This window comes from Bubalus kerabau, chromosome 4 (genome assembly GCF_029407905.1).
Source record: "Bubalus kerabau isolate K-KA32 ecotype Philippines breed swamp buffalo chromosome 4, PCC_UOA_SB_1v2, whole genome shotgun sequence".
Taxonomy (NCBI): Eukaryota; Metazoa; Chordata; class Mammalia; order Artiodactyla; family Bovidae; genus Bubalus; species Bubalus kerabau.
In genome coordinates this window covers 45,187,291-45,212,908 of record NC_073627.1, presented here as the reverse complement: position 1 = coordinate 45,212,908, position 25,618 = coordinate 45,187,291, and the positions used below count along the sequence as shown (strand labels likewise).

Genomic DNA, 25,618 nt, shown 5'->3' with positions numbered 1-25,618 from the left:
GGAAGGAATCGGTGAGGAAACAGGGTTGGTTCATGGGAACCTCCATGAGTGGAGTGTAAGGGTTGGGGTTTTTACCTGGGAGATCATGGAAGGGTGTATATGTGAGAGAGGAAGAGAGAGAACTTTAGGGTTGTTTGAAGACAAGTAGATCTCCTCCTGGACTTCCTTGGTAGTTGGGCTTCCCTGGTGGCTCAGACGGTAAAAAATCTGCCCACAATGTGGGAGACGTGGATTCGATACCTGGGTCGGGAAGATCCCCTGGAGGAGGGCATGGCCACCCATTCCAGTATTCTTGCCTGAAGAATCCCATGGACAGAGGAGCCTGGTGGGCTGCAGTCCATGGGGTTGCAAAGAGTTGGACACGACTGAGCAACTGATACACACACACACAGAACTCCTCCTACTGAGGAGGCTGGGTTCATCGGGGGGGATGGGTGGAAGGTGTGATGGTGCCCCTGACTGGTGAGGAGTAGGAGCACCCTCCCTGAGCAGATCTGGATGGTTGGGGGTCGTTAAGATGAGGGAGTGGGCAGGCGGCGAGTGAGTGTAGAGGCAGGGCCCCTGGGCATCTAGAGTCACATACTGTGATTATTTCCATCCTCCTCCCACCCTCTTCCTCATCTACAGGTTAAAAACTAAAAATCACAGCTTCATGTCCTGGCTGCAGCTGGGGAAATGATTTCACAGCCTGCTGGCATGAAGCCATTTTTTTTTTTTCTTTCGGCAATTTCCCTGTTGGAAGTTGTTAAAGGAAGTGGCAAGCGCTGGCTGGGACCATTGCTAGCAGGGAGCGTGGGGGATGCAGAGGCTGGATTCCAGGGCTGCAGCCACGGTCCACAGGCTCCTTGAATAAGCTCTTGCTGGTGGCGTGTTCAGAATTGAAGATGCAGGCGGGTCCGGTAAGGGGTTTATATGGTGGCCCCCGCTGGGCAGGTTTCTCTTTCCTCTTTCAGTGTATCCCTGTGTCTAAAGTCAGGTCTTCTCTTGGGGATGGAGAAGAAAGCTGCCTGACCTCTGCTACCATCTTGGCTTCCCACTGGCTGGGAGTGGCTGCAGCTCCGTGGGCCCCAGGAGGTAGGCCGTGTGGAGTGGGAGGCTGTAGAAGATTAGACCAGAAGAAGGAGTGGGTATTTGGCTCCTGGGTTCAGCTTTAATAGACATGAATCCTGCCATCCTGGCTCCTAGCCTCTCCTCCTGCCCTCTTCCCGTCCCTACCCTCTCCCTCTGGAAGCCCGAGGCCCCGCCATCCTGACTGCCTTGCTCGTTGGCAGCTGGGAGCATCCTTGGAATGCGGCCCACACCCTCACCCTGCTGCCTGCAGGGATCTGGGCCGGCTGTCAGTCCTACGGGCCCAGGGCTGCCTCCATACAGAGGGGTTGAGATCTCTGGCACTGATCTCAGTACCAGCTCAGTGTGTCTGGCAAGTGGAGCCCTGGCCAGTGGACTGGCCTGTGGGCATCACACAACCAGTCAGGAGAAGACCTAAAACCAGATATAGAAGGAAGAGGGAAAACTATAAGGGAGCATTTTATAGCTACCATCCTCTTTAATCCCTGGGATGGGGGTTGGGGGAAACACTAGGATCCCTACTTTATAGCTGAGCAAACAGGCTCAGAGACGCTGAGTGACATGTTAGCGTCACACAGCAGGCGGATAACCAATTCAGGATTCAAACTCACATTCTTGTGACTCCAAAGCCAGGCTTCCTTCCCCTGTCAGATTTTGTCCTCTGACCTCTGACCCAGAATAGCCTGGCCTGGGGTGGGGCTGCTGTATGTAGTTGCCTGGTTGAATTGATCTTTATTTCTTCCAGTCTTCCTCCCTCTCCACTCCCCTTCCTGCTCCCCCTGCCCTCTTCCTCTCTCTCAGTCTCTTTTCTCTTTGTTTCCAGCCTTCCTTTCTCCCCTTCCCCACTCTTCCTTTCTCTTCTTTCGTGCCTCCATCCTTCTTCCTTTCCTCAATCTCCTTCTTCTTTCTCTCCTTTCCAACCACCTGTTTGACATCCGATGATCACGTACCTTGTGCCAGGTACCCAGATTCATTACTGCAGGGGATTCCTTGATGAACAAAGTGCAGTCTGCCCTGAGGGGCTTACAGGGTAGTGGGATGTACTCATCTCCAAATAACCATGGTGATGGGTCCCCAGGGAGGAAAGGATGAAACACGGCAGGATGCGGAGCAGAGGATGCCTGCTCACGTTTCGCCTGTTCGTCCACGCATGCGCTTGCCCAGTGCACACGCACTTACCTCCTGTTATGAGTCAGGTCCTGATCTAGGCACTGCCCATGAGTTCCTGTCCTTACAAGACTTGCAGACATCACCCTCTTCCATGGATGAAGTGATTTATTTTTCTGATCATGAGCCAAAGTGCCCTCTTTTAAGCTTTGTGTGAAGAGGTACTCCTGGTTCCTAGATATCTGAAAAATTACGAGATGACTGCTCTGCTCAGCCTGTACTGGTTGAGCACTTTTTACAGTGAGCCCATTTCCTCAATCTTTTAGATTTCTGGGCTACCAAGTCCAGCAAAACCCGACGAGACTGGAAGTGCCACGTGGGCCGGGACCTGGGTGTCTTGCTCATTGCTCTGTCTCCAGTTCCTGGCATGTAGGAAGTGTTCTTGATGAATGACTGCAGCTAAGTGAGATTATCCAAGAGTTTTGGTCTCTTTGGTCTCAGGAACTCTCTGATCTGAGCTAGTGAAAGTTGAATTGCAGGGGTCTCTGGGGAGGTCTTTGGAGGCTGCTGAGGCCTGGGGTTCCTGAACTGCCTTTGGTTTCCATTGGCAACAGGCAGACTTGAGCAAGACTGTGTGCCTGTCGCTTCCTCCGGGGCCACTGGCTCCTGAGGCCTGCCTTCTGTGGGGACTGCCTCAAAGGCAAGATTGCTCTAGAACAGATCTGCCCAGCTAGATATTGGGAAATTCTTGTGTCAACACTACACTGTTTTAATTATCTTAAAGAAAAAGTCTCTTCTCTCATTGCTCTTCCTTTTAAAAAAAAATCAGCATATAAGTTTCAGTGGCTCCTGCTTCCAGCTCTCTGCCTTTGAGCAGGCAACAAAATTAGAAAGCAAGATTGCTTAAGGGCATGACCCCTGGAATTAGACAGCCTAGCCCCTGGTGCTGGGAGGCAGATATAAGCTTCACTTTGCCCCTTGCCAATGGTGTGATCTTGGATAAGTCCCTTACCTTTCTGAGCCTGTTACTAGTCTGTCGGTTGCTCTAACTAGAAACTGAGGAGTCATTTCTGATTCCTTCTGCTTCCTCCACCTTGACATTCAGTTGACTAGCAAATCTCGCTAGCTCTGTTTTCAAATATATATTCCCAATCCATGTATGTCTCTTTTTCACCACCACCACCTCCCTAGTCCTTGCTACTTCATGGACTTGTGCATTAGTACCTACATTGCTCTTTGTATCAGTCTTGCCCTCCCCTCCGTTTCATTGTTCATGAGTCAAGAGTGATTTTTATTCTTCGTCGTCTTTTTTTTATTGTTGTTCATTCACTAAGTCATGTCTGATTCTTTGTGACCCTCTGGACTGCAGCATGCCAGGCCTCCCTGTCCTTCACTGTCTCCCGGAGTTTGCTCAAATTCATGTCCATTGAGTCGGTGATGCTATTTAACCATCTCATCCCCTTCTACTTTTGCCTTCAATCTTTCCCAGCATCAAGGTCTTTTTTCAGTGAGTCGACTCTTTGCATCAGGTGGCCAAAGTATTAGAGCTTCAGCTTTAGCATCAGTCCTTCCCATAAATATTCAGGGTTGATTTCCTTTAGGATTGACTGGTTTGATCTCTTTGCTGTCCAAGGGACTCTCAAGAGTCTTCTCCAGGACCACAAATTTGAAAGCATCACTTCTTTGATGCTCAGCCTTCTTTATGATCCAACTCTCATATCCATACATGACTACTGTAAAAACCATAGCTTTGACTAGATGGACCTTTGTCTTCTTTTTAAAATATTTATGTATTTATTGTTTGGCTGTGTTGGCTCTGCAACATGCAGGCTCTTCACTGCGGTGCTCAGGCTTCTCTCTAGTTGGGGTGCATGGGCTCACCACCTCGAGTTGTGTTGCAACTTGAGGGCTTAGTTCCCCTGTGGCCTATGGGATCTTAGTTCCCCAACCAGGGATCAAACCTGTGTCCTCTGCATTGAAAGGCAGAGTCTTAACCACTGGACCACCAGGGAATTGCCACGTGATTCTTCTTAAAGCCCCAGTCCGACCCCCTCACTTTTCTGAGTAGGGTGCTTCACTGGTATCTTGTTGCATTCAGCATCCAATCCAGAGCCCTCACCATGGCCTTCAAGGCTCTGGAGTATTTGCATCTGCCTCCTTCTGTGTCTCCTGCTGCCCCTTCTCACTCGTCCCCTCATGTTAGGACAGGTCAGGTTGTTTCCTGTCATAGCCCAGGGCCTCTGTGTATTCTGTTTCCTCTGTCTGGAAATTTCTATACTGTCATGGCTAGCACCTTCTCATCCTCTGATGGGAGCTTAGATAGAAGTCAGCTCTTCAGAGAAGCTATCCTGTCTAAAATTAGATGCACACCCCGCCCCCCGCCCCCATAGCCACCACTTTGTCTCAGTATGCTATTTCCTTTTAGCACTTATTCACAAATCTCGATTACGTATTTTAGTTATTTTTGAATTTGTTTTTTTATTGTTTCTTGATAGAATGTAAGCTCCCTAAGGAAAGAGACTATATATTTTGTTCGCTGCTGTATCCTCTGTGCTGAGTAAGGTGCCTGGCCCACCCTGGCTGTTCAGTAGCTGTCTATTGATTATGGGTGGATGGATGGATGGATAAATAGGTGGAGAATGACATGGTACCAGGGCACATAGTAAGCCTTTACTAAGTAAAAGCTATTATGTTCTCCTACAACTAGTTAAAACTTTTCTGTAGCAAGTTCCAATACAAGCTGGCTTGAAGAAAATAGTCTTTTATCAGCCTAGGTAATAAAAGTCCAGGGAAGTCTGGATGCAGAAGCCCAGATGATGCCTTTAGAGCACACTTCTCAGATAGGCCCACTCCACGTGGCAGGCTTGAAGGGCACCAGGAGCTAAGCCTCACTTTTTTTCAGTAGAGTAGCAGTATTGCCTATTAAGAGCTTCTTACCCTAGAACTGTGGGTGAAAAATCCCAGGGAAGGCTCTGATTGGCTTGGCTTTAGTCGTGTGCTCACATCAGAACCAATCACAGAGCTAATAAGACAGAGACCTCCCATTGGCCAAAATTAGGTCATAGGTTCAGCCCTTTGGCAGAAAGATGGTGAGCCTGAAGGATCAATGCCACCTGCACTTGGGAAATGTGTCTTGGAGGAAAGACCACCCTGCTGACAGAAGAAGCACGCACAAGCACACACTCACTCCCAACTGTTGCTACTGCAGCTCCCCACCCTCACCCTCGCCAGGGGCTCTCCATGGGGCTGGCTCACCTGGCTTTCCCCTGGGGGGATCTCTGGGTGCCACTGTGCCTGCTTTTCCCAACAGTGAGTAGAACTCCTTTGTTGGTATAGGAGGTGAAGGGCCTCAGGCCCAGAGATGGGTCAACAAAGGCCTAGACTCTGGCAGGGGGTAATATTTATTTTTGGCTGCGCTGGTCTTCATCCCTTTGTTGGGCTTCCTCTGGTTGCGGTGTGTGGGGCCGCTCCTCACTGGGCTGTGAGGGCTTCTCATTGCAGAGGCCTCTCTTGTGGAGCACAGGCTCCAGCACGCGGGCTTCAGTAGTTGGGGCACGCATGCTCAGTTGCTCCGTCAACAGGGAAGTCCCAGGTTTTGTTTTTAATAACACCTCATGTTCTTTACTGTGAAAATAAAAAATATTTATTTTAGAAAGTATACAAAAGCAAAGAAAATAGGTCCTCTGGAACCCTACACAGAGGTAATGATTGCTTCTTGGCTTTTCAGGGTGTTTTTTGTTTTTTCTTAATAGCCAATAATTTACACAAATATCCCTTTTCAAAGTATGAAAAGTGTAGAAATTAAAGAAAACAATACTACTGTTTATTGATGGTTTACATCATAATCTTACAACCAAGAGGAAATTCTGGAAACATTTTGGTACCTTTCCTTCAGCTGGCCTTCTTTGTTGGTTGATCTTTCTTTTCTTTTTCTTCTTATTAAATGTCATCTATTGGAGAATTTATACTATGATTGTTTAGCAAGTGTTGCCAATGTGCCTGGCACTGAGCTGTGAGCTTTACGTGGAGAATCTCTTTCAGTCCTCCCAGTAACCTTCTGGGGAGATGTCTTATATTCCATTCCAGCTGCTGTAGCAAAAATAACATAGAGTGGGCTGGGCAGCTTATAAACAACAGAAATTTATTTCTCACCGTTCTGGTGACCAGGAAGTCTAAGATCAAGGTGCCAGTAGATACTGTGTCTGGTGAGGATCCACTTCCTGGTTCATAGATGACCATTTTCTGCTGTGTCTTCACATGATGGGAGGGACCAGGCAGCTCTCTAGAGTTTTTTATAAGGGCACTAATTCAAAACTGAGGGCTCCACACTCAGGACGTCCCAAAGACCCTACTAATACCGTCACATTGGGATTAAGTTTGCACATATGAATTTTGGGGAGAACACATGTTTAATCTGTAGTAAGAGGCAATGCTTGTATCCCCAAAATAGGATAGAGATAGGCTTCCCTGGTGGCTCAGGTGGTAAAGAATCTACCTGCAGTGCAGAAGATCCAGGTTCGATCTCCTGGAGAAGGGAATGGCAACCCATTCCAGTATTCGTGGCTGGGAAATCCCATGGACAGAGGAGCCTGGTGGGCTACAGCGCATAGGGTCACAAAGAGTTGGACAGAACTGAGTGACTGACACTTCCATAGGCTAGAGATAGAGAAACTGGCAGCGTCACTTATCCCAGGTCATTTAGATGGTAAGTGGAGGAGCCAGGATTCATATCCGGGAAGTCTGGCTCCAAAGCCAAGGTCACAACACACACACACACACACACACACACACACACACACACACACAAAACACACACTTTATATTCTCATGGATGGGCCCATGTTGTATATTCCCTCTGTGATCCTGAACATTATTTCTTTTTAAAAATTTCATTTTAAAAGTAACATTTTCTAAATCTAATGACCCATGTTTATTGTAAGAAAATTTGAAGATATAGAGAAGCCCAAAAAAAGAAAAAAAAAAAGTCCCCCCACAACCCCACCAGCCACTGTTAGCCAGCCATATAACTTTAGATCTTTCTGCCCCCCCCCCCCCCATCTACGCATAGTCAAGTGCATCCTTTTTGGCATACGGTTCTGAGTTTTGATAGCTGGTAGCTCTTCCCACGGGTGTCTAAACCACCCAGCCCCAGATCTGTGAGAACCGCAGAGGCAGTGGGAGCACTTGGAGTTCACGCAGGGGTAGGGGTTCCCCAGATGCTTCACTGGAAGAGGGGGGATGATCATGCCCCTTGTTGACTCAAGTTGGAATCTTTGGAGGAGGGCCGGGAGGCAGGGAGCACCTCTCTGTCTGCCGCTGTATCCTAGGTACCCTGGGTGCCTGGCTCCCTGCCCGACACCCGGCCCCCTGCAGCGAGGCCGGCTGGAACCTGCGTGTCTTACACCCAGCACCTGCTCCGGGAGCTATGTGCTGACTCTCCAGCGCCCGGGCACAGACTATTTTTGGCTGCAGTGACTGTTCACTACAGTCATGAAAACAGAAACTCTTCTCCCTACCTTGTCCTTCCCTGGGACACCACACCAGGGGCCGGGGCTGCCGGGGACCCTGGGCTCAGGCCCCTCGTCATGCATTGCCTGTGGAGCTGGGTGCCGGCCAAGGCTACGCGGGGCTCAGGGACCCCACCTCCCGTGGTGCTGCGTGAGGCACGGAGCCTGGACCAGCCCCGGCCGAAGGGTTGCGAGGTAGGCACTGGGGTCTGGGATCAAGTGGCCTTTCCATGAGAGCCTGGAAGGGGGTGTGTTTGGCTGGGCTCCGGGTCCTCAGTTTGCCGTCTTATAGAACACATCAGGAAGAATGAGCATATCGGGGTAGAATGTGCGTTCCATTTCATGGGATTTCATTTGCTTTCTTTTTTGCCCTGAAGTGGCTGGTGGGGACCCATCGGGCACTTACTGAAATAGATTTTTCCCCATTCTCCTGGTGAATGGTTTGGGGCCCATTTGTGCTTTTGGTTTGAACAGGGCACACGCTTGTTTTGAGCCAGCTTCTTCCTCTGGGAGCTTAGGAAACTGGAGTTGTATAGGCAGGCCCAGCCCTGCCTCAGCGCTTCTGGTCAACCTGATAAGAGGAGGCCAAGCTGTGTAGAGACTGTGTGTGCTAGATTTGGAGGTACACGGACCAGGGTCCAACCCAGGCTCCATTGCTCACTTGCTGTGTCCTAGGTGAGTAACCTAATCTCTCTGAACTCCACTTTCCTTCACAACGAAGCAATCGTGCCCAGGCCACCTCACGAGTGGCTGTAGTACAAGGAGTTGTTATTTGATGATTGGATTGGTTGTGAAAAGAGGCAGGTCAAGAAGCTGGGTGAGAATCAACGTGCCACAGCCCTGGGTGGGTCTTAGAGCTCAGCTCAGAACCTGGGTGTTTGGCTGTAGCTGGTGATGTGGGGTTTGCTTCTTCTTTACAAAAAGAAGAAAAATGTGTGTCACTAAAGTGGGCATGGGTCGGGATGGGCAAGAGCAGGGATTTCTGCCCACCCACCATCTTCTCAGCCACCAAGACTTTAGGGACTTGCCAGGGTGAGGCCATTAGCCAAGAACCCCTCTGCTTCCGATTCCATGGGGCTTTGGACACATGAGGTGAGCACATAGCATGATGTGCCTTAGGTCAGCACCTTTGGAAAAGATTCTCAGGGCAGATCTCGGGGAAGTCTTCCTCTTGGCTCACCTTCTTAGAGCAGCTCAGAAAAGTTGGCAGGAATGAAAGCTTTATATCTGGGTAAGGAATGCCCACCAGGGGTTGGTAAATCCTGGTGTTAGTCACTGGCAACGCCTTGATCCTATTGTTCTGGGTGACCCAGATAGGTCCCCTCCCGTCTCTGGGCCTCTATTTCCTCCTCTGTAAAATGAGTATTGGACTAGAATGTCTCTAAGGGTCCTTTGAGGGGTTCCTGGGTGGCACTAGTGGTAAAGAACCCACCTGCCGATGCAGAAGACAAAAGGGACGCGAGTTTGATCCCTGGGTCCGGAAGATTCCCCTGGAGGAGGGCAGTGGCAACTCACACCAGTATTCTTGCCTGGTGAATCCCATGGACAGAGGAGCCCCGCGGGCTACACATCGCGTAGCGCCGCAAAGAGTCAGACACTGAACAGTCAGACTGAAGCGACTTAGCACACCCCCAAGTGTCCTCTGCCTTTGAACTTGGCAGAGGAAGACTTTCTCTCCTGTCTTCCCAGCCTCATGAATACGCATTGGCCCCTTCTTGCCCTCAGCCCCTGATGGCTCTGGCGATGGTCTCCTTGGCTTGAGTCCTCTGTGACTGCCATGGGCCAGGAGCTGTTTACAGAGTTTCTGGAAAACTACAGAAAGGGGGCTGCCTCCTTCCAGGGTCTCCCAAGAGATCTCAGTCTCCTGCTTGGACCTCGTGGGGCAGCTCAGAAACAATGGGCCTCTGTCGTGAGTGGAGCAGCCTGCCTCTCAGGTCTCCAGCTCTGTGCTCACTTCCTGCAGTGCGGCTTATCCCCGATCCCTCCCACCACCCCACCCCAGCCCTTGACCCATGGCCCCAAAGGACAGACTTTGCGCTCAACACTGGGATGTGCCCCTCTGGTGGAGGGAGGGATCTGAGATTTGTCTCCTGGCCTCACAGGAGGGTCAGACTCCACGGCTGGGGCCAGGCATGTGCCAGGGCCCTGAGTGAAATCACTGGGCCCTGAGTTTGCCGGCTAGCCAGTCTGGCATGGGGCTGGGTAAGGGGCTCACTGGCTGCACTCAGAGTTCTCACACTGCGGGTGTGGAGGAGAGGGAGTAGACTTGTCTGGGAACCCTGTCTTGACTGGTATGTTTGCACAGGGGAGAACTGGAAGGGGAGATGTTGGGGACCAGCCGGCTACAGACAACGGCCATGCCTGACCCCTCTGTGTTTCTGTCGGTGCCTTTACGCCCTGGAGAGCTGGGGCTCCGCACGGGGAGGTGCATTTCTAAGCAGACCCTGCTCCCTGTACTCTCTACTGAGGATCGCTGTGCATCCCGCTTTGCCAGAGTTGTCATCCTGGGCAGCCCCTCACATCTGCCCCTTCCCATCTCAGAAGTGTCCCTGTTGAGATGGTCCGTCCCATGCTCACCCTCTCCCTGGAAGCCCTCTTCTTCACCCGGCTGCTGGCTTGGCCAGTGTCTACACTGCCACCCTGCTCGTCCATCTGCTGTGTCAACAAGGGATGCCATGAGGGCCTATAGGCTTGGGGAAGCTGCTGCCCTGGAGTGGTGCTCATGGCGACAGACCACTGACCCCCAGCTGCCCCAGCTGTGGCCCCTCCACACTGCCCTGCTTGTGCCAGAAGGGACCTCCTCCCCCCCCATCTGCCAGTTCCCTAAACATCACCCAAGAGTTAAGGAAGTGTTAGTCACTCAGGTGTCTGACACTTTTTGACCCCATGGACTGTAGCCCTCCAGGCTCCTCTGTCCATGGGATTTTCCAAGCAAGAATCCTGCAGTGGGTTGCCATGCCCCTGCCCCTCTCCAGAGGATCTTCCTGACCCAGGGATTGAACCTGCATCTCCCTGCAGCTCCAGCATTGCAGGCAGATTCTTTCCCACTGAGCCACTGGGGAAGTCCTACCCAAGGGGGCTCGTGTATTCTTTTGACTGGTGTTACACCCATCCCCTGTCCTACCCTGACCCCAGTCTTACTTTGGAATGTTCTTTTTCGTGTAGCCAGTAAGCCCCTTGTAGAGTATTCCATTTTTGACTTGCGTTTTACTGTGGAGTCTAGTGGACAATATTGTGTTCTTTCCGACAGTCAGCGAGCATCCTGGGGGAAGAGAACCCCCTGCTATAGAAGCCCACCCATCTCTCTCCATCTTGGGAGTAGTATGTATGGGGGGAAGCACACAGCCCCAGACCTATGGGGTGTGTGTGTGTGTGTTTCTCTAATGCTGGAAGTATCCGGCGGTTTTCAAACAGCATGCAGGAGAATTGGTTTTGGAAACGTGTGTTGAAGATACAGAGAAAGGTGACAAAAATGTGGGCCTGCCTTGTCTGTCCTCTGGGCCCAGCATAGCTGGTGTGTGTTTGTTGAGTGGCTGAATGACCCACTTCAGCCTGTGGACCCAGTCCAGCCCGCTACTGGTTTCTCTACAGCCTTTGGAGCTATGAATGGTTTTCATGTTTGTAACTGGTAGGAAAAGCAAAACAAAAAGAATTTTGTGATGTGTGAAAATTAAATGAAATTCATGTTTCTGTGTGCATAGTTAAGGTTTTACTGGCACCAGCCACACCCATGTGTTTCCATATTGTCTGCGGCTGCTTGGGAGCTCTGATAGCAGAGTTGAATAGTTGTGACAGAGGTCATATGGCTTGTAAAGATGAAGATACTCTATGGCCTGTTCAGAAAAAGTGTACCAATTCCTGCAAGATGCCTAGGGTTTATGGGAGGAAGAATGGGACCTGGGAGGCAGCCCCAAGACAGGCCTACCAGGAGGATGAGGCCAGCCCCCGGGGTGATGGTGGTGGCCGTGGTGAGAGCAGATGCCATCGGAAGCTTGAGATTTGGTCTCAGGCAGACTCGGAGAGCACCCGCCTCCTCCAGAGGGCAGGAGGGGGACTGAGGGGGCCTGGCAGGACTGCTAAGGGGGTTCAAAAGTCCTGTAGAGAGAAGAACCGCACCCCCACCCCCACCCCTGGAGGCCTCCTGCAGCTGCTTTTAACCCCACAGCCGGAGTGCACCCAAGCTGGCATGGAAGGAGGGCACAGTGTGGAGCCTAGAAACCAGATGGGACCTGTGATGCCAAGAAGACCCTACCCTGGGAAAAGGATCCCACATTATAGAGCAGAGAAGTGGGCACCAGTGCAGGCAGAGCCAACTGACTGTGAAGAGGTAGAGATGCCCATGTCTCAGCCTCACCAAACAGGCTGTGTGACCTTGAGCCAGCTGCCTAGCCTCTCTGAGCCTTGTCACCCATCTCAGGCTTTTTTGAGGATCACCTGTCCTGGCCTCTATAGTTGATCTAACAGAGTTCCTGGCACCCAAGAGCTGAGTAGTAACTGCTTGTTGCTCACCCTGTTTTGACCCCCTTCTCACCTCCTCTGCTTTGACCTGCACCCCTCCACCTCCACACCCTATCCCACTACTGCGCCCTCTTTCAATCCCAGATGTTCTGATGTGTAGGCCAGACTCCCTGAAGAGTCCACCAGGTTCCCTGCTCTGCAAACGTCCACCCCACCTTGTGGGAGGGAGGGAGGCACCAGGGTACAGGAGAGTGCATCTCCTGGGATGTTTGTGAGCTTGGGTTGGGCTGTGGTTGAGTTGAAGGATCAGAGGCCTTGTGAAGGGACAGGTGGGAGGTCAAGCCCCCAGGGTGCTGCCCTGCCCCAGCCAGCCCCACTTTCTTAAACCTTTCTGCCTTGGACTACTTTGGCCAGACTTAAGGCCCCACAGCTTGTCTGCCCTCATGGTTCTCACCCCCCAGAAGTTCCGATTCAATTGATGTAAGGTGGGGTCCGGTTATCAGGATCCTTTTTTTTTTTTTTGCCTTGCTGCTTGGCATGTGGGATCTTAGTTCCCTAACCAGGAACTGAACTCATGCCTAGCCCCCACCCCGACTCCCCCATAGTGGAAATGAGGTGTTTTAACCACTGTACTGCCAAGGAAGTCCCAGGATCCTTTTTTAAAGCTTCCCAGGTGATTCCAGGTTGCTGACAGGGTTGAGAGACACTGACCTGATCTAGCCAAACCTACTCACTTTATAAATGATGAAACCGAAGCCCAAAGAGGGGCAGGGACTGGCCCAAGGTTGGTAGAATTCCGACCAAATCTGACCCTCCTTTCACTGGGAAGTGATAGAGAGAAGCCCTCTCTATCAGGGTGACTTTTCCCAGGAGGGGCTTTTTCTCATTTCCCAGAACTGGGATAGTGACTAGGTCCAGACATGGTCCAGAGACAAAGCCAGTATCCCTAAGCTATTTGCTGATCTCCATGGAAACCCCAGGAGGCTGCCTGACCCAGGCCCCTCACTGCCTCAGCCCCTCCTGTGCTTCCTAGAATATCCAGCTATTATTATCCAAGTCTCACCCCTTCTTCTCCCTCGGCACCAGTGGTGGTGAGAAGGCACGAAGGAACATCTGTCAGGTGCCCCCTTGCCAACTGGAGCGATGTGGGCTCCCCGCCTGGGCTGTCAGAGAACCCCCTGCTCCTCTGTCTCTGCTGCGCTGGCCACAGAGGGGTGTACAGGGCTCTGGGAGTCCACCTCTGGCCTCTCTGCTGTGACCAGCTCCTGGGAAAGCATCTGAGGTGAAGGATCCCGGCTCTTGAATTAAGCCCCAGCCAGGCCAATTGGGGACACCTCTGCCCACCCACCAGAAATCCAGGTTTGGTCGATGGACCATGCGTGCTGGGTGTGCTGGTTGAGGCAGTTACTACTGTGACCAGTCCGTGCTATGCTCCAGGACTAGACTCAATGCCAGAAGGAGACCCCAAGTGTGGGCTTGCCTCTCGGCCTTCCCTCAGGCCAGGTCTTCATCCCAGTTCTGTCCTGAGCCGCATGGATTCTTGTGGCACGTGGTCCACACGGAGTCTGTGAAGTCCCTGGCGTTTCCACAGCCCGCCTGACTGGCCATGGCCAGGGGGACAGCTCTCCATGTCAGCCGGCACCGTTTGCTAAGTATAGACCCCAGGCAGCCCCGTGGCTGCTGGTAAGTCCTGGGACACCATTTGATACCCAGCTGGGCCTGTGACACCAGTCACTGCCAGCTGCGGAGGGGAGGGGCAGCGTGCTTGGGCCAGCCCGACCCCGCCTTCTGCTGCCGAGAACACAGCCAGCAGTTTCACGATCACAGACTGGGAGTCACCTCCCTGCTCCACTGGCCCTGCCCTCTAATTATTATCAGAAAGCATAACTTAATGTCACCTACGGGAGAGGTAAGTTGTGGCTCGAGGGGACGGGCAGAGGCAGGGAGCCAGCGTGCCCTGTCCCACAGCCCCGCTGCCCGCCTCCATGCTCAGGTGCTGACCTGGGGCTGGGTGGAACTGGGGCATCTCCAACAATGGGTCGGACAACACGTCTTCCCTTCCTGGTTTCTAGTTCATATTTTCTTCTTCTTTTTAAGTATTTATTTATTTATTTGGCTGCTCCGGGCCTTAGTTGCAGCACGCGGGATCTAGTTCCCTGACCAGGGATCGAACCTGGGCCTCTGCATTAGGAGCACAGAGTCTTAGCCACTGGACCACCAGGAAGTCCCTCCCATATTTTCTTCTTTACCCGGAAGCTGGGGTGGGATGGACGTTAATTCCTGAGGCAGTGTGGATCCTCAGCCTGTCATCTCCAGAACTCCAGGGTCTGGACGCCTGGCTTGAGACAACTTGGCATCTTCACATGCCTCCAGGAGGGTGAGAGACCCTCCCACAGTTTCAGGGCCTCTCAGACCTGAGAGCATTTCCGGGCGGCTTTGCCTGCTGGGTTGTCAGCGAGCCCGTGAGTTCACCTTCAGCAGGTGGAAACACTCATTCCCTAATTTGCTTTCCGTTTAGAGATTACGCAGGACAATTGTACATGAATTACCCTGGTCTGAAATAGCCTCCTAACCCAGACTTGGCTGTGCTTGTGTCTGAGCAGGAGGATCACATCCACGTGTGAGGCTTGCTGGTGGGGGCATTGCCTGAGTCTTGATGGGAGGAGATGTCAGAGCCCCTCCTGGGGCTGGCACAGCCGCTAGCCTAGCCTGACTGGCCAGAGGCTCAGCAGAGGCCAGGGGAGGCGTCTTTTTGTATGCTGGCTCGCCTGGTTCCAGCGCACTTCTCTCATGGACGGTCCCTTCTCCATTGGATTAACTTTGGGTCCCTGGTGGCTCAGATAGTAAAGAATTTTCCTGCAACGTAGGAGACCGAGGCTCGATCCCTGGATCGGGAAGGTCCCCTGGAGAAGGGGATGGCAGCCCACTCCAGTATCCTTGCCTGGAGAATCCCACGGACAGAAAAGCCTGGTGGACTGCAGTCTATGGAGTCACAGAGACACGACTAAGTGACTAATATTACTTTCTGAATAAACTCATAGGAGTTGGAAGGCCAGGGCCCACTTGGCTTTCATGGTGGGGTCCCAGAGCCATGGCAGCACCTGGCTGAGAAGGCCTGGCTACCCGCTGATGTGTTGCCCAAGCCCTTGCTGCTGGGCTCTCTGTGCTGTCATCTGGGGGCTCTGACGTGATTGGTCTGCACAGATTTGCATGAGTTGCCACCATATAAAAATCAGCTGTTTTAAAATAAAAATTCTGATTTCTTTATAAGATGATATGGAGCCCCTCTCATAGCCTCTGCTCACCCCCTGACATAGAGCAGAGAGTGGGTTTCTGATAAGCATTGTCCTTGAGATTCTTGTTGTCTAGTAAAGAGGCAAGAGAAGCGTTTCTAGTACTTCTGCGTGCGTGCTAAGTTGCTTCAGTCATGTCTGACTCTGTGTGACCCCATGGAATGTAGCCAGGCTCTTCTGTCCATGGGGTTCTCCAGACAAGAATACTGGAGTGTATTGCCATGTATTGTACGTACTGCCATGCCCTGCTCCAGGGAATCTTCCTGACCCAGGGTTCAAACCCATGTCTTTTGTGTCTCCTGCATTGGCAGCCAGGTTCTTTACCCCTAGCACCACCTGAGGAGCCCCTTCTAGTACTTTTATCTCCATCAAAAGATAGATCAAGGGGCAACATGCTCACATACCTCATTTTTTTTCCTGAAACCTCATCCTGAGGCTTGTGTGTTTGAGACCCTAACTCTACCAGATAACCTGCTAACTGGTGGATAGTGTCACTGACTGCAGCTTTTAGGCAGAACAGGGTGGTTCCCTCTCCCCACTTCAATGATCCAACTTTGCAGGGAGGATGGATTAGAAAGCAGAAGAAACAGTCAGAAATCCTAGCGATGCTGGTGTGCTGAGCACTCCTGTTTCACTGAAGACATACATGGTGCACTCCCCAGAAAGTGATGCTTGTCCTGGGAGATACTGGGCAGCTCCTGTACAAGCGGGACCCTGGGTTGGCTCTTCTATCCCAGGAAAGGGTTCCGTACCCTATCCCCCCTCAATTTGTCTAGCCAGCCCTTGGTGTGAACTGGAGAATGAAAGAGAGCCCACAGGGGGAAGGGAAAGCAGACCCTGTTCCCTTATTCCCACGGGATGAACTGATCCCTGCAGCCTCAGGGGATGGAGACAACGCTTCTAGCTCATTCAAAGCTATAAAGGAATGCTTTTTCTTTTCATTCTTTTTTTTTTTTAAAGACCATGAATTTGAACCTATTATTTCTCTTATTTAGGGGGTTCCTTCACTTGCCAATGACAAAGGACTTCCATTTACAATACAGGTTTTGTTTTGTTTTCAGAAAGCAGGTAGAAATTAGTTCCTTTAATTTACTTTGAAAAAAAAAATCATTTTCCCCTGGGTAACTGCTTTGCCCAAGTTCATGAATGACGGTTGGGGGTAACTGAAGGTGCTCTGGGACTCGACACACTTGGGTTTGGGTTGTGGCGCCCGCCGTTTATTAAGCTGCATAGTGTGAGGTCACTGAGCCTCGATAAAACAGGCTTAGCGGCATCTCCTTGCTGAATTGTTTTGAGTGGAGTCAGTACACAAGGCCCTGGACGTCTTGTAAAGCGCTAGCAAATAGTTTGTAATAATAAATGTAGTTTATTATGCTGGAGAAACTGAAACTTAAAGTGGGTGGGGAGGAAACGTATATAAAAGAAAAAAAAAAATTCGCCTTTGCATTGTAGTCAGATTGGGGATTGGGTTCCTAGGCTTGTCTTTGTCGTCATCAATACCACCTGCACCCCCAAATCAAGCAGATACTGGAATCTCTACTTTCGAGAAAACTGCTGAGTCATCACAGCCTTGGGAAAACGCACACGTGTGGGTGAGAACAGAGGCCACCCCAGGGAGAGGTGGAGGGTTGTGTTGTGAAGGGCAATGTCCACTTCCATTTGGTCTTCCCTGACAATATTGCCAAATGGCTTCTCTCAGTGGAATGAGGGGCAAAGATGTCAAAACTGCATTTTGATGAAGGGCATTGTTGAAGAAGAAGACACATGGATTGAATAAAAGCTTCTGCCCTGGGACCATTATCTAAGCATCCTGCTCTCTGTGTTGTTCTTACCAAGGGTTTCCTGTGACGTTCTCATTTTATCATCTGGAAGGATTTCTCACCACCAAGGGTTTGTCCAAACCACTGATGAGCTTCTTGGTGCTCTGGGGGTATCTGTTTATTTCTAATTTTTGGAGTCATTCTAAAGAGCCATGAGATTTCTTTTCCACAATCCTGGAGATGGAAGAATATTCACACAAGACCAAAGATGGGGAGAGGGGACAAGGCCAGATACCAGAGGCCACATGCCGGGCTTCAGATGTGGCCCCAGCCCCCAGGCATCACAGAGTCCCCAAACCATTGCCCTAATGACTCATAGTTGGTATCTTCATCAGGTTTTGTTTTGACACTTGAGTCTAAGATTTATAGCACCATGGATTGACTGACCGCAACATTGCTCGTGTTAAATTAGACACAGTTTGCTAATAAAAATCAGTGAAAATCAACTTAGATTCTCAAGAGCTGCAAGTTTATATGAATCATTTGATGTGGGTTGTCTGGCTTTCCCTGTTATAGAAAATCCGGAAACAACTTCTCCCCCCTCTGCTCCCCCGCCCCATCTCTCCACTGGTCCCATAACTCTTTGAGCTTTCTCTATGCTGGTCCATATCGTATTGCATTGCAATAACTTCTTTTTGTCTTTTTTTTTTTCTGCCACTCTTCGTGGCTTGTGGGGTCTTAGTTTTCCAACCAAAGATCAAACTCCGGGCTCAGCAGTGTAAGCAGAGTCCTAACCACTGGACTTCCAGGCAATTCCCAGTAATAACTTATTTTCATGTCAGTCACTCCACAAGCCACTTGAGGCCAGGGATATGTGCCATTGTTTTATGTGTCTGCTTCAGGCTCTGTATGACATGTGGCTCAGAGTACTCAGAGCTGGACGGGTTTCCCCTCTCCTTGATGAGAGGGAAGAGCACAAATTTTGGAGTCAGTTAGGCCTTGATTCAAACATTTGCTGGCTGTAATGGTTTTATTATTTGTTTGTTTGTTTGGCTGCTCCGCATCTCAGTGTGGCACCCGGGGTCTTTCCTTGTGGTGTGTGGACTCTAGTTGCGGCATGCAGGCTTCGTTGGGGCATGTGGGATCTTAGTTCCCCAACCAGGGATCAAACCCACGTCCCCCTGCATTGCAAGGAGGATTCTTAACTGCTGGACCACCAGGGAAGTCCCTGTGTTCATTTTCTTTGCTGTGTAATAAATTACCACGAACTTAGCTGCTTACACCATCCCGCATGTGTTAGCTCACAGTCCTGCAGAAGGAAGACTTTATGGAAGAGTCCCCGAGGACTCAGCCAGCTTCCCTGCTTAGCGTCTTGCCCGGCTGAAGTCGGGGTGTCATCCAGGCGGGCCTCTTACCCAGAAGCTTTGGGAAGAAATCACAGTCAAGTATTTTTAGGTCATTCGTTGGCAGAATCCACTTCCTTGTAGCCTCACACCTAAGGTTCCCTTCTTGCTGAACAGCGGGGGGCCACTCTGTCCCCCGAGGCCATCTTGTTCCCTCTATGTGGCCCCCTTGATCCTCAGAGTTTGAATGAGTCTTCTATATGCTTCGAGCATCTCGCTTCTCTTCACTACCTTGAAACCTTGGAAGAGTCCAACTAAGAATCAGATAAGGCCCGGTAGTAAAGACCTACACAAATCTTTGTTGCTGATGTTGTTCGGTCACTCAGTCCTGCCTGACTCTTCGCGACCCTATGGACTGTAGCCCACCAGGCTCTTTGGTCCATGGAATTTCCCAGGCAAGAATACAGGAGTGGGTTGCCATTTCCTTCTCCAAACACAAATCCTGGTGAGGGTTAATTCTTTGTAATCCTTTTCTTGGAAGCTAATTTTATTTGAATCCTATCTGGTCTGATTCAGATATAGCAAAATTATAAAGAACCGTGTTTATCTGAAGTACTTGTCATTCTCCAAAGTTGTCATGATTCATCATTTTCCCGTCCAGAGGAATAAATAAAGAGACCAGAGGGGCAACATACTTTCATCAGAACATTTCTGGGTTTTTTCCTTCTCTTCTCCCCAGCCCCCATCCCCAAGTTCTGGCATCTCGGCTTCAGCTACTGTTTCTGGGATGCTGGGGGTGGGGGCCGGGGTTGGCTGCTGGTGTCCTCAGACAAGTGGTGGCTGCGGGTCGGAGGCCGGCCCCAGCAGCTGGCCCCTGCCACTCAGCGGGAGGCTGGGCCTGGCTGCGAGGAGGATGACTGCTCACCCAGTTCTCTGCCTGTCTTGTGCCTCTCTAGGAGATCCTCCGCGAGCTCACGCTAGATGCCCTGCTGGACATGAACGAGGCCAAGGTGAAGGAGACGCTCCGGCGCTGCGGGGCCAGCGCCGAGGAGTGTGGCCGCCTGCAGTACGCCCTCACCTGCCTGCGGAAGGTGACAGGCCTGGGTAGGTTGGGCCAGTCCCGTCGGCTGCCTCGCCCTCCCCCTCGGCCTGGACGATGCATTTCTCTCCCAGGCCTGGCCTGGTTCCCGGGGCACCAGGGCTTTTGCTGGGGTGGATGAGGGGCTGGGTGGGGCCAGTGTGACCAGGGTCTCTGGGCTGGCTTGGAATGGCTGGAGTCCACGCTCAGAAAGTGCGTGATGGACCCCAGTCGAAACAGAGGCTCTCCCTGAGACAGAAGGCTCCCAGGTCCCACTGGTCTGGCCAGTGTAAAGCTTTAGCCATTGTTACCAACCCCAGGCTGGTCTGCTGGGCGGGGCTGCATGACTTCCCCTCTGTGGAACACCTCTGTAGGTAGGGCTCTGTGACCCTTCCCTAGCTTCCTTCTCACCAGCCCCCTCCCCGCCCAGCCCTCTCCCCACCCTCCCCCTGCCTCTCCATCCCCATCTGGGCTGTGTGCTCAGAAGGCACGCGCTGGTGTGGGCTCAGCCTGAGCCAAGCATGCGGAGAGAAACTGTACACGTTTCAGCTGTGAGTATGGACATGGCTGCCCCAGGCGAAGTGTGTAATCCTGGCATGATGAATAGTGTTCCTCAGGAACTTATTTGCAGGCTTTCTCAATCTTTCCCTGGAAATAGCTTCAAATGCCCAGACTTAGTGCTCCCATGACCACACAGATAAGCCTTTAAAATGAACCTAATGAATGGAATTAGCTCCATTTTTTTAATTAGCTGAGCTTCTTGTCTTATCTCCAGCTGCCTGAAGCTTAAGAAAGGCTCTGAGGTTTATATTCAGCTTGATATTTTTTTTTTCCCCCAGAGAAGATGGTGCTTAATTTCTTCCCTGGCCCCATTGTATCAAGTCTTCCTCTGAACAGAGTCCAGAGTTTTACTTGATTTGGAAAACCTCAACACATCAGGCCTCTGGCAAATGCCAGGAAGTAAACAGGCCAGGGACATAGTTAGCATTCTTATCGTTGCATTTTACAGAGAAGGAGACTGAGCCCAGAGAGGAGAAGAGGCTTATCCAAGGACACACAGCAGTGGGTGGCAGAACTGTGACTCGAGCCTCAGGCCCTTCCCGCCCAAGCACACTTCATTGTCTTTTTCTTTATATTAAGAGAAAAGATATTTCTGATGTGCTAAGCAATAAACCCCTGGAGGTAAATTAGCGGCATGACTAATTTAGCCATTGTGTCAGTCTCCTTCAGACAACCGTCAAACAAAAGTACTTGCCTCCCAAGCTGAGAATCTGGGGGACCTTGTCAGTCCGCCCTCTTTATGCCTGTGTTGTAAGGAGTTGAGGAGGCTCTGGCCATTGGGTGGTGGTGACCTCTGTGTGTTAAGGCTGCTGTCTGTCCATCCTAAACGCCAGGATCGGAAGATCACTAATATATGAAGCACTTGCTATATGTTCCCTTTGTAGCTGAAGCACCAGAGGCTCTGGATGAGTTGTCTGGGATTCCACACCCGAGCTGGACTCAGTTGAGCTGGACTTTGCTCTCAGGTTTCTTCCTTAGGAGATGCTTTTCCCATAGTGCCCCAGAGCAGGCCTTGGGCAGAGGGTCCTTGCTCTTTCTCATTCCATCTTAGTTTGTGGTGCCCTACATCTCCAAGAGGGACCTGCCACACCCAAGTCCAGGGTGCAGGCAGGTGGATGGGCCTGCCCAGCAGTGGCCGCACTTCAAGTGTACCTGCTGGGTGGTACCTGTGATCGCCCTGTCCCTCAGGTCCTGCAGTCAGTTACTGCATGGCTCCTGGCAGGCTAGTTACTGAACCTCAGTGTGCCTTAGTTTCCTTATGTATAAAATGGACATACTAACAAGACTTCCTCTCATGGAATTGTTGGAGGATTAAATGAGTTAAATTCATCTACTTAGTCTAGAGCCTGGCACATATTAGTATGTATTTTTCAGTATTAGGCCTGTGGGGTGATGGCAAATGTTCACATCTCTGGTCTTAAGAACGGTGATAAAGGATGTTTCTTTATGCCTGTGGCTGGTGAACAGGGGAGGATCATGCTTGCTGAACCTCCCCATCCTTCATCCATAGCAGACATCACTAGTCAATCCCTGAGCTCTTCCTGCTTAGTGACTCCAGAGCCATTGTCAAGCAGCCACTGCCAATTGACTAGTGTCCACGTGCAAAACCAGAGCCATATCCCTGAGCTGGCTAAAGCAATGGTGATTAAATAGACAATTTGAAGAACTGGGGGCTTGTTTCCTTTGGTGGCAGACTTGCGCATAGATCCATGGAACTCATTCTTTTATCCCCTCAACAAGAGCAGTATTTAAGTTCAAGTGTAGGTCTTGGCCATGGCTTCCCAGGTGGCTCAGTGGTAAAGAATATGCCTGCCTAAGCAGGAGACCTGAGTTTAAGCCCTGGGTCAGGAAGTTCTCCTGGAGGAGGAAATGGCAATCCACTCCATTATTCTTGCCTGGAAAATCCCATAGACATAGGAGCCTGGCGGGCTACAGTCCATAGGGTTGCAAAGAGTCGGGCACAACTGAACACGCATGCATGTGTAGGTCTTGGCCACAGTTCTGAAGGAGCAAGCATAAGGAATACACAGACTAACTCATCCAAGTTGATTCATGAATAGGAAGTCACCATGCAGTGAGGCGGAAGGAAGGGCATTTGAGGAGATAATGGAATAGACAAACTCTAAGAATCGAGAAGGTTAATATCACTCCACCATCCCTCATAGATGGCTCTGTGGGCTGGGCTTTATCATCTTTGATGATAGAGAGCTCATTCCCTCCCAAGGCTATGTCTTTACAGGTTATTCAGAATTGGTAGCTTTGCGGGAGGAGGTCTGGGGCTGTGGTTGAGATCAAGGGCTCAGTTCCCATCCCACTGCTTACTTTGCTGTGTGAAGTTGGCAGTATATATGGGCTCTCTGAATCTCATCAACCTTGCCATACTGGGCGGATTGAGGGACGCAAAGTAGAAGAATTACAGGGTGGAAGTTAATTTTGTCTTGAGTCAAAGTCTCCCCTCCTGTGCTTTCCACTCATTGATAAATACGAGGAGGGAGGTGTCCTCTTCCCATGACAGGGTCTCTGTAGACTGGCGTCCTTTCTCTGTGCCTCCACCCCTTCAGTATCTCCCCATCTCCTGTAAGGTCAAACCTCAAGCCCTTGGCAAGACATCCAAGACCCCTCTGGAGCTAGTCCTCAGTGGACTGACCCTCCAGCTTCATCTCTCACCTCTCCCTGGCTTGTTCTGATTTCTCAAGGCACGTGGGACTCTGTGTAGCTGCCGCAAGATGCCCTGTGCTCCCCGCATATGCTGTTCCCTCTCCCTTAGCTGGCCCAGCCCAGGTGCCGCCTCCTCTAGAAAGCCCCCTGACCCTCAAGCTATTTAGGGGCCTCCTCCTCTGAATCCCCTCAGTCTCCATTTGTCTCCGTGTCAGCACACAGCACACCGAACTGAGTGTCCCTCACTCTCACTGGACTCGTTGTGCACCGCAGACGTGCCTTTTTATGCCCTGACATCCGCATACAGTGAGTGCTCGCATGAATGGACAGACGTGTCATTGATTTGGAGCCCTCAGAGCCCCAAAGCCTCAGGAGCCTCAGACAGAGGGTCACCATGGGAGCAGCCCAAAGTCACTCAGAGGCTTCTCTCAAAAGGAAGTGGCTGTTGATCTCTTTCTAGCTGGGTCTCTCTTCTAGCAAATTCCCAGGGCAGTTTGCTTTCAGAAGGTCCATGCAGCCCCTTTTCCTGATGATTGAATTTTCTCAGAGGAGAGTTATCCCTTTACAGCCTAACTCTTTGGAAAAAAAAAAAATATGCATCTTTACTTTTTATTTGTTTACTTTTGGCCACGCCAAGTGGCATATGGGATCTTAGTTCCCCGACCAGGGATCAAAGCCATACCCCCTGCATTAGAAGCATGGGGTTCTAACCTCTGGACCACCAGGGAGGTCCCTACACAGCCTAACTCGTAGAGATCACTCACCACTTCCCTCTCGGAGATCACTCACTTTGGGGGTGGGTTTCCACACAGCTGCCAGTGGGAGCCCTGCCCTGTCCCTCTCTGGGTCCCATTTTCTTCTCTATATGTCGAGGATAGTAGTATCTGCACTGGTGTCCTGACAATCAGCCAGATAGTGAGTGTGCTCGAGTGGCCTTTATAAAATAGGTGACGGCTGGCAGCTGGAGCCTCCGCTGAGGGACTGTGCTTCTTGGGTGGGCCCTGGCCCCTCACCTGTGACTCCCTTGACTCTTGGGCCCATAGGCGGGGAGCACAAAGAGGACTCAAGCTGGAGTTCATCTGATGCCCGTCGGGAAAGTGGCTCCGGGCCTCCCGCAGACACCCTCTCGCCAGCCAGCCTGCCCTGGCCTCCGGGGAGCTCCCAGCTGGGCAGACTGGGCAGCAGTGCCCAGGGCCCACGCTCCGTCTCCGTGTCCGCTCTGCCCGCCTCGGACTCCCCAAACCCCGGCCCTGGTGAGGGCCTGTCGGACCCCTTTATCTCCCTGCACGCCAGCGGCCGGTTGACCCCCCGCGCCCTGCCCAGCTTCATCACTCCGCCGACCACGCCCCAGCTCCGACGGCACACCAAGCTGAAGCCGCCCAGGACGCCGCCCCCGCCCAGCCGCAAGGTCTTCCAACTGCTGCCCAGCTTCCCCACTCTCACCCGCAGCAAGTCCCACGAGTCTCAGCTGGGGAACCGCATTGACGAGGTCTCCCCGATGAGGTAAGTGTCCTTGCCAGGCAGGTGCTGAATTTGCTACCTACTGGAAGTTCTCACTACAGTTTTCTCACTGTAATGGTAATATAGGCTCGATTTTTAAAGGACAAAATTGGCCAACATAGAAACCATAGCGTAAAAAGTGAAAGATGCCCCCATCTCTCAGTCCACTACCCAGACTACCTGAACTGTTCGGGCTGAATTCTATTAGATTTCTTTTTTTCGCACACACACACAGACATGTCAGAATAGACTGGGTTATGATGCAATAACAAATACCCCCAGGTCTCTGGGTCTTCAAATAACCAAAGATTTATTTCTTGCTCATGCTACCTGTCCATCACAGGTCAGCCTCATTCCAGATTCCAGGCCAGAACATTGTCTAGAACATCCCACTGTGGCAGAGAAAAAAAATAACACTTTAGATGGTACAGCTGAGCAATAATACCTTAACAGTTTGGGCTGAATTCTATTAGATATCTTTTTACACACACACACACACACACACAGACTCGAAGTGATACTATGTATCAGTCAGAATAGACTGGATTATGCTGCAATAACAAACACCCCCAGGTCTCTGGGTCTTCAAATAACCAGAGATTTATTTCTTGCTCATGCTACCTGTCCATCACAGGTCAGCCTCATTCCAGATTCAAGGCCAGAACATTGTCTAGAACATCCCACTGTGACAGAGGGGAAAAAAAAAAACTTGACATGTTACAACTGAGCAATTAAATGCTCTTTCCCAAAAGTTCTACACATCATTTATGGCCCTACCCAAACAAAAGAACCAAAAAATGTCATCCTCCTATATGCCCAGAAGGGGGAACTAGAATATCTTGCTGAAACTGCTAATAATTATCAAATACTATGTACTCTATGCTATAACCTATTTTTTCAACTTACTTTTATTTCTGAGAACTAAATATCAGTTCATCTTGAACTACCTTACTCTCGTATTTATTTATAAAAAAAGTATCTATGTGTTTTATTTTATGGCTGCAGCATGTGGGATCTTAGTTCCCTGACCAGGGATTGGACCCATACCCCTTGCATTGAAAGTGCAGAGAGTTAACCACTGGGCCACTAGGGAAGTCCCTTGATCTATGTATTTTAAATAGTTAGTGACAGTCACGTGGTCCAGTATCGCTCACATAGAACTTTGTAGAGGTTCAAGTTGTTCCCTACCATTTTTCCTTTTCCTTTCAGGAACAAACCAGGTTATCAGTTTTGTATATATCTATAATTATTCAAGCTATTTCATCTTTTAAACTTTTTAAAGCCT

General features: G+C 50.8%; 1 protein-coding gene and 2 non-coding genes across 4 annotated transcripts in view; 2 read left to right on the top strand and 1 right to left on the bottom strand.

The window, feature by feature from the left end:
• The window catches only part of KSR1 (kinase suppressor of ras 1), a 159,841-nt gene that overhangs the window by 96,854 nt on the left and 37,369 nt on the right, over positions 1-25,618 (top strand). For both annotated transcript variants that reach the window (XM_055577181.1, XM_055577180.1), the window contains exons 3-4: positions 19,493-19,640; positions 23,877-24,336. In XM_055577181.1, coding sequence (XP_055433156.1) covers positions 19,493-19,640; positions 23,877-24,336 — 608 coding nt within the window. The remainder of the gene's footprint in view (positions 1-19,492; positions 19,641-23,876; positions 24,337-25,618) is intronic.
• TRNAR-CCU (transfer RNA arginine (anticodon CCU)) lies at positions 14,293-14,364 on the bottom strand. The gene has a single exon. It is a non-coding gene; the product is annotated as a tRNA-Arg (tRNA).
• Positions 20,721-20,850, top strand: LOC129651937 (small nucleolar RNA SNORA19). The gene has a single exon (XR_008714429.1). It is a non-coding gene; the product is annotated as a small nucleolar RNA SNORA19 (small nucleolar RNA).